The sequence below is a fragment of the Aplysia californica genome, unplaced genomic scaffold (genome assembly GCF_000002075.1).
Source record: "Aplysia californica isolate F4 #8 unplaced genomic scaffold, AplCal3.0 scaffold00279, whole genome shotgun sequence".
Lineage (NCBI taxonomy): Eukaryota > Metazoa > Mollusca > Gastropoda > Aplysiida > Aplysiidae > Aplysia > Aplysia californica.
Window position 1 is genome coordinate 541,472 of NW_004797549.1, and position 8,430 is coordinate 549,901.

Consider the following 8,430-nt stretch of genomic DNA (forward strand, 5'->3'; position numbering starts at 1 on the left):
GGGAGATTGAATCTTGTGAATATTTCACTTTTTCATTGACACGATTTAGATCATTTAAGAGATGGTCTGCACAGACCCTGCCTGTCGACTTGGAACAGATGGAAATATAGGTTAATACGATAACTTTTCTAAATGAGAATTGAACTCAGGTCTTTGGCATGCAACTGTGAAGAGGCAAACCATTAAACCATAAATGCAGGCTATTAGGGGAGGTCATGAGTAAGCGGTTAGTGGACGTAGGTTCAAGAAGAATATTAAGTCGTACCAATGACAATAGACAAGTTTGAGTGTGAGTAAAGAGAAGCACATTGACACAATAATGATCATATTGCGCAGGGAAGAAGCAAGACAGACAGAAATAGACAGAAATTGAAGGAAAGACAAGGAGAAGGACCTACCAGTGGGGCCTTCCAATCACCAGCCAACAGATAAGAAGGGATGAAAGAAAATGAAAGGAGATATAAAAGGAGAGGAAATTAGACAAAGCAAGAAAAAGTAAAGTGAGACAAGATGAAATCATAAAGAACAAATGAGACAAAATGAGATGAAATGAGACAAAATAAAATGAAATGAGATGAAATGAGACAAAATGAGACTAAATACAATGAAATGACATGAAATAAAGTGAGATGACACAAAAACACTCTGTATCTTCCCCGATCCCAGCAGTCTACAACAGTGACCACGCCAGAATGAGACCAACACTCACCTGGTATGGGTGTGGGTGTGGGGGTGGTGGTGGAAGGCTCAGGCTGGGCTGGAATACACGGGTAGTACGGGTCGTCTTGTGCCGGGAGGTACAAGCAGTCTGGGGGGTAGGGCATGTACCGTCCGCACTTCTGTACAGCGTCTGAGGGTGGAGAACACACCATTTGTTCAACTTTCTGGGGTTTTTTTAAAAAAGTAAGAGTCTCACTGTACTTGCAACATAGTCAGAGTATATAACTGCTGAAGATAAGAGCTGTTATTGGAGTTTGTAAAGATGTTTTAAGAGTTTTATGGCACTTGCAACACATTAGGTCATATAAGTGCTGAAGCACTGAGGAATTACTGGAGTGTGGCATACAAACAAAAGAGAGGAGGAGAGATGTGGGAGATAAGTGTGTGATAGGAAAGGAGCAAACCACATCAGAGCATCTGGATCTACCAACCATTTACAAGTAGGTTATGTAAGTGCTGAAATATAGAACTGTTGCTAGAGAGTAGCATAGAAACAAAAGAAGGAGGAGAGATGAGGACGACAGATGTCTGATGATAGGAAAGAAGAAGCAAACAAAGCACCTGCCAACCACCCAAGGAAACAACAACTCTGACAAGAGTCAAGATTTGTTGTTGAAAGACTAGATACGCAGTACATCAACAAAGGTTGGCATGTTACGAGGCTTGATATTTTGAATTATGATGGAAGGAAGAGGAGAAGAAGACGAAGAAGAGGGGATGGAGAGGAAACAGAACAAGAAATAGATGGAAGACAAGGCACAGGGGGACAAGGAGGAGGAAAATAAAAAGAATGAGAAAAAAAAGTAGCAGGCGGAGCAGGAGAAAGTGCATGAGAGAGAGAGAGAGAGAGAGAAAGAGAGAGTGAGAGAGAGTGTGTGTGTGTGTGTGTGTGTATGTGTGTGTGTGTGTGTGTGTGTGTGTGTGTGTGTGTGTGTACATGTGTATATGTGTGTGTGTGTATGAGTGTGTGTATATGAGTGTGTGTATATGAGCGTGTGTGTTGAAGTGTGTCCACTTGTATATGTCTACCTTCACAGGCTTCTCGACAAGGCCAGATGGGTTCGTTGTAGTAGTCCACATTGCACCCGGGGAATGTATACAGACAGAAGAAGGTCATGTCCTGCATGCACCCGCTGTGGATGCTGTCGTTGGCAAAAAACTCAAAGAGCTGGAAAAGAAAAAAAGAACATTCTGTCTACTATCTACTTTCTATCTATCTCCTTTCTATCTATCTTTCTATCTATCTATCTATCTATCTATCTATCTATCTATCTATCTATCTATCTATCTAACAATCTATCTATCTATCTATCTATTAATCTAATTCTTCACATCCATCTTTATTATTATAGTCTGGTACTAAGCCCCCAAAAGAAACATTTTTCAGGAGAAAGAAACAAATGTTTCATTCTTTTCACAAGGGCACTTAAACTATGTGTCTTTTCTTGCTTTTTTTCAAAATATTCTACAGTTCAACCAAATATTTATTAAACACATGTAACAGAGACCACTGATAAAGAAATACAACAGTTTAAAAAAAATAAAATTGGGCTTGATGCATCAGAACAACTGGGCGACAATAAATGCCACTGCTTGCCATGAGGGACCTTTTGTGTTTTAGTAAAAGTTTTACGGCACTTGCAACACAATAAGGTCATATGTGAGGCAGCGTGGTGGAATCAGGCTCTCGTCAATTTTTGGGCATATTGAGTTATTGGTTTCATCTCAAAGCTTGTTCATTTTTCTTGCTTTCAATGAAAATATTACCCATCTATCTTCAATAGAAATGGAGATATTTTGGATTGAAGGAGGTGGGGGTCACCAGGTTTAAGAGGTAAAATTAGCGAGAAAATGGCCGCCAAAGCTTGATAAATTCCAAAGCTGGAGAGTCCATGGAAACTGTAAATTTATATTTTCGTACCTTTAATCAACGTTTTCGGTGAAATCCTCAAAGGAATGTGTTTGTAAATGGACATAAAAGGTGTTGAGCCAAAAAACAAAAATTTGATAAAAATTGCGAAGCAGGGAGAAAACTGCTGTTTTCTTCCATTTCATTATTTTGACGAGAGCCTGATTCCACCACCCTGCCTCACATATAAGTACCGAGAATTAGAGGTGTTACAAGAGAGTAACAAACACAAAAAAAAGAGGGGGAGAGATCAGGATGACAGATGTTTGATAGCAAGGAAATAAGGAGCTAATGACACCAGAGCATCCGCCAACCACCCACAGGGTACAGTGCCCTGTTACTCGATTATAGTAACTCCTTGTTATTAGGAATATCACTGGAGAAAACTGTCCAAAACAATGCTGCACGTTTAGTTTTATGGAAAAGAAATTGAGCCTCTGCTAAACCTCTTTTACGGACATTGCATTGGCTTCCTGTTTACAAAAGAATTGTGTTCAAGTTGGCCATCCTATGTCACAAATGTTTGAATGATAATGTGCCATCATATTTATCAAGTCTGTTAAGACTGTACATTCCAACTCGCAGTTTAAGATCATCAGCTGACAAAAAGAAATTTATTTGACCATCTATGAAACTTAAAACAATGGGTGAAAGGGCATTTGAATACCAAGGCCCCAAGATCTGAAATGCTTTACCAAGTACTTTGAGAGAGATCAAATCTTTCGATTCATTCAAATGTCAGCTGAAGTCGTTTCTGTTTTTAAATTAATAAGATGAATATTTGGAGTGATTTTCTTTCAGTCAGAACACAACGTTTTATGTTTCTCTTGTACGGTGTATTGTAAAGCGCTAAGAGCCTGAGTACTTCAACCGGGGTTGAGCGCTATATAAATGTCATTTATTATTATTATTACTTACACTGATAAGACAGGGTATGTCATCCTCACAGCCCTCATACACACTGGGAAGAGATGTGACGTCAAAGCCCAACTGTTTGCAAACAGGGAGCTCGAAATTGACACAGTAAACTGAGGACGAGAAGAGATACATTGTTAATTGTACATGTATAATATATAATATAAAGAGCACAGGGAAAAACGGAAATTGTGAGGGTGCCAGTTTTAAAAGCTTTTGGACTTCATATTTGTTGGACTGGTGGTTTATTGTTAAGCATTGTTGAATGGGAAATCGAACAACAATAATCAACCAACAGTTGAACAGAAATACAGTTATGAGTCAACAAGCCTTCAAAATTGGTACCCGAACGATTTTCAGTTTGTGACTACCGTCGTTTTTCCCCTGTAGTCTTCATATATAATGTAATGGGGAGGTGTGATGGAATTAGGAGGAATAAGATTAGATAGATTGGCATGGAACACAATAAAGTAGAATCGGAAGGTATGTAATGGGAAGGGAATTCAGACAAGAAGAGGACCCCTCCCTCGAAAATCATGAACAAAAAAAGCAAAAAAGCAAAAAGCTCCCTACCCCCTTCCCTCCCCCCTCCCCCCCCCCCCCCCGCCCCGGTGGAAAAAAGAAAAAAAAGAGAGGTTAAAAAAAAAAGATCAGAAAAGAAAAGAAAATAGAAAAAAAGTCTCTTACGATCTGGGTAATCTGGAAATTCTGTAGTAGAAGTCGACTTTGTTGCAACAGACGTTGTTGTGGTGGCCTCTGTCGTTGTTATTGCTGTTGTCGTTTCTGCTCTTGGTGTTGTTAGAATTAGTGGTCCTGTGCAGTCCGTTGTTGGGAATTCGTCGCAGTTTTGTGGGAAGTTTGGGAAACTTCCACAGTCGTTTTTCACATCTGATGACGTGACAGACAGGGAACACACGACGTGTCTCAGTATTTTCAGAAGTTACAATTGACATAATAATGATCATATCTTGTTCTTAACTGTTTCTTGCCATCATCACAATCATCATTATCATAATCATCCTATTCAACATCATTATCATCATCAACACAATAGTCATCATTATCATCATCACATCAACACCATTGTTGTTGTCATCAACACCATCATCATTAAAAACATCACCATCATCATCATCTCAAATACCTCTAGCGGAGGCATATTCATCTCGTTAACAGCATATGTTCAAGTTGTCTCAATGGCGTTGAAGGTGGAGTAAAATATTCTGATCATTTGAAAAACAGTGGCACAAAAATCTGGAGAAGGAGTAGCATTCCCCGTGTCACCACACAGCTTTAAAAATAACCTAAATTAGGTTAAATCGGATACAAAACTTATAGAGAACAAAAGACCGCAGGCATTTATTAAGAGGACTGCTCCAACTAGATTTCAGCAAATGTGAGGCAGCGTGGTGGAATCAGGCTCTCGTCAATTTTTGGGCATGTAGAGTTATTGGTATCATCTTAAAGCTTATTCACTTGTTTTTATTTGGATGAAAAAATATACATTAATCTTGAATACAAGTCGACCTATTTGCGAAAGAAGGGGGCGGGGGTCACCTGTTTTCAGAGGTAAAATTAGTGGGAAAATGGTCGCCAAAGATTAGTTATTTCCTTAGCTTAAGAGTCTGTGGTAACTGAAAATTTACAATTTTGTGCCTTTAATCAAGGCTTTTCCGAAAAATCCACACAGAAATGAGTTCTTCAATTGGCATAAAAGGTGTTGAGCCAAAAAACAAAAATTTGATAAAAATTCACAAACCTGAGGAAAAATGCAAGTTTCTTCACTTTGATTATCTTGACGAGAGCCTGATTCCACCACGCTGCCTCTCAAATTATAACTTGAATTATGCCATGAACTACACCATACCCCCCCCCCCAAACAAAACTGATCAAATTCATGCTAATTGTCATGGCAGTGAGTGCCCTGGAAAGTTAACTTTTGCTGTTTTTTATGTTTTATTTTTGTTTTTCCTTCTTGGTTGCGTTGCGATAGATGCACAACATTCCTTACATCACCTGGAGCCTACGAGTGCACTACGTCGAGAATGGCAATGGAGGTCAAGGCAATAACAGAGGCGCTGGAATGGATCAGTATGGAAGCGTATAAACATGCCCTGTTTGTCACAGATTCGATGAGCACCCTACGAAAAATCAGGAGTGGGTGGCTCTACAGTGACTGGAGAGCTTCCATTGCAAATAGACACCTCCTAAGAATTACATGGGTGTTTTGCCCTGGTCACGCCGGGGTGCACAGAAATGAGCGTGCTGATGAACTTGCCGGCAAAGCAGCACCCAATGGCCGAATCATGCTTGACCCACCAATGGTGATCGCCAGATGCAAGGAGAACCTTCACAACCAACAGGAGACAGACTCCCACACACTCAGCACAATAAAAGAAAAGTGTGTGCTGGGCACAGTGAAAAAAAGTTTGCTCCTAGAAGTGGTCAGGCGTGTCTCAAACCAGCTCCTCATGGAGGCAATTAGCAGGAAGACCCTGAGGTGGACGCTGGAAAGGAGAGATGAGCAGATATGGACATGTGCCGCCTGCTATGATTCTAGCTCTGGACCCAAGTAAATCCAAGTAAATCGTCACATCACCACAGAACGATTGGTAGTGGTGCAGGAGAAAAAGAGCTTTTTCCTCCAAAGAAAGTAGGAATAAGTGTTTAAAAAACCTTCTTACCATCATAGAAAGATCTTCCCGGTTGCCTGGTAAAATAGCTGTTTTCCTGGAAGTTGAGTTGAAATCGACCGACAATTTTTTAATCCAAATTCACGAACGTATTTTCCATCACAAGAAGAATGGCACGAATGTTTTTCCTAACAAGCAGGATAAAATTAAACGTTTTAATAAACCCTGCTTACCATCACAGAAAGATCGGCATGGGTGCCAAGGAAAACAACTGTTTTCCTTTTTAAGGTGTGTTGAAAAAGATGAAAAATCTGAAACCCAGATATTATGTATTTACTACGACAGAAAAAAATGAAAGAATGATACGCTTTATAACCTCCAAATAAGATTAAATTGGGCGTTAACCCCCCCTCCCCCCAAAAACTTACCATCACAGAAAGATCGGCACGAGTTCCTGGGAACAGGGCTGTTTTTCTTTAAGTTGTGTTGAACTAGACGCAAAATCACTTGTTTGTTTTTGTAGAGGTTTTACGGCGCTCGCAACTGCATAAGGTCATATGAGCGCCAGAAGAGGTGTTACAAGAGAGTAACACACATTTTTAAAAAATGGAACAAACCACACCAGAGCACCCGCCAACCACTCACTCTCTGATCCAAACACGTACTTACCATCACAGAAAGATCGGCACGGGTGCCTAGGAACAGGGAGAGGGCTGTTACTGCTGGACGTGTCTACATCATCACAGGGCGGGAAAAGCAGGGAGCAGGCGAACCGGAAGACGTGGTCAGAGCAACGAGTTGCCCCGCTGGGACCAAGTAAGTTCTCGAACTCCTTCTGTGCATCGTCAGGACTTGTGTGACCCTGAAATGAATTTTTTTTTTAAAGGGGGGGGGGGGGGTCGTAAATGACTGTTGATGCTTTCTGGAGCCAAAGATACAACTTGGATGATTAACTTAGAAATGATAATCATCAGTGTTTTAAAGGTGTCATCGATGCAGCTTCGCTCATTAACCAAGTAATGATAATGACGAATGTTTTTTACGCTGCAATCGACACACAACCATCCCTAAGCGTTGGCTTAAATAGACAACTTAGAGGACTAACTATGTACTGTAAGCTATCGAATAAACGCCCCCCACCCCTTAATAATTTTTTCGGTTTTTTTGCGCACCTCCCCCACTCCTTATTTCATAACCCCCGTTTATTATTTTCCAGCTGGCCACGACCAAGGATCATGTTGAACATTATATCTAGAATCTAGATATCTGAATGAAACTTCTTCTTTTTTTTTGTGGTAAATGGCGAATTACCCTCAGTCATAGTACCGGTACCAGGTTGGCTAACTCAGTTTTCAGAGCATTTTAAAAACTTTTGTACAGCCCTTCGTTTGGCTCCGAATTTGAGTTAAATGGCGCGTTCCGTTGTGAACAGGAATTATGTCAGAGTGCATGGTCTGGGATTTAATAATACCAGTCTATAGGTAAGCCTTATTCTCGTGAGCATAATATGTCAGTTTAGTTTAAATAAGAGTTTTACGGCACTTGCAACACAATAAGGTCATATAAGTGTTGAAGATTAGAGGTGTTACAAGAGAGTAATAAACACAAAGAAGAAGGAGGAGAGATCAAGACGATAGACGTTTGACAGGAAAGAAGGAGCAAACTACACCAGAGCACCCGCCAACTACCTGCATAATAAATCACATGAAGAGACGCCAGTACTCACCAGCAGATTTGGAAGGTAGAAATGGGAATTCCCCACTACGGAACCGCATGGTTCAAAGGTCATAACCTCACAGCGGGCTGTGGATGGAAGGGTGGAAAAAAACAATTCAATACACTGCTAATTTTGTAAGTGTAAAAAAGGAAAAGGAAGAGTGTTGTCCATAATATTAACAATGTTAGGTTATTTCAGAGGCGGGACTTCCGAATTTAATATGTCTCAGATAGGACCGAGCCAATAAATGGGTCGGAAGTCTTGAAAACTCCACAGAACTAGAACCACTCACGTCTGGGATCGATTCAGGGCCCTTCACTCTGTAGTCCAGCAAGACACTAACTGAGCAAACGGAACGCCTGCTAATTTCATACTTGCTTAAATCTTCACTGAGTCTGAGTCAAGTGATAAGTAAATTTGTTTTAAAAATCATATTTATTATTATACAGACTTAGCTTTTAGTCGAAGAAAACAGAGGGAAAAAGAACATGAAAACGGCCATTTCGTGCTTGGAAAAAGGCAAGACCAAAACATAG

The 8,430-nt window shown here is 40.4% G+C and overlaps 1 protein-coding gene across 1 annotated transcript in view; it reads right to left on the bottom strand.

Annotated features, from left to right (window-relative positions):
- Positions 1 to 8,430, bottom strand: part of LOC101863910 — a gene marked incomplete in the record, with an annotated part of 280,465 nt that overhangs the window by 31,718 nt on the left and 240,317 nt on the right. Inside the window, 6 exon segments of the mRNA XM_005101353.3 lie at positions 710 to 850; positions 1,750 to 1,888; positions 3,548 to 3,657; positions 4,232 to 4,432; positions 6,847 to 7,039; positions 7,904 to 7,980. Coding sequence (XP_005101410.2) covers positions 710 to 850; positions 1,750 to 1,888; positions 3,548 to 3,657; positions 4,232 to 4,432; positions 6,847 to 7,039; positions 7,904 to 7,980 — 861 coding nt within the window.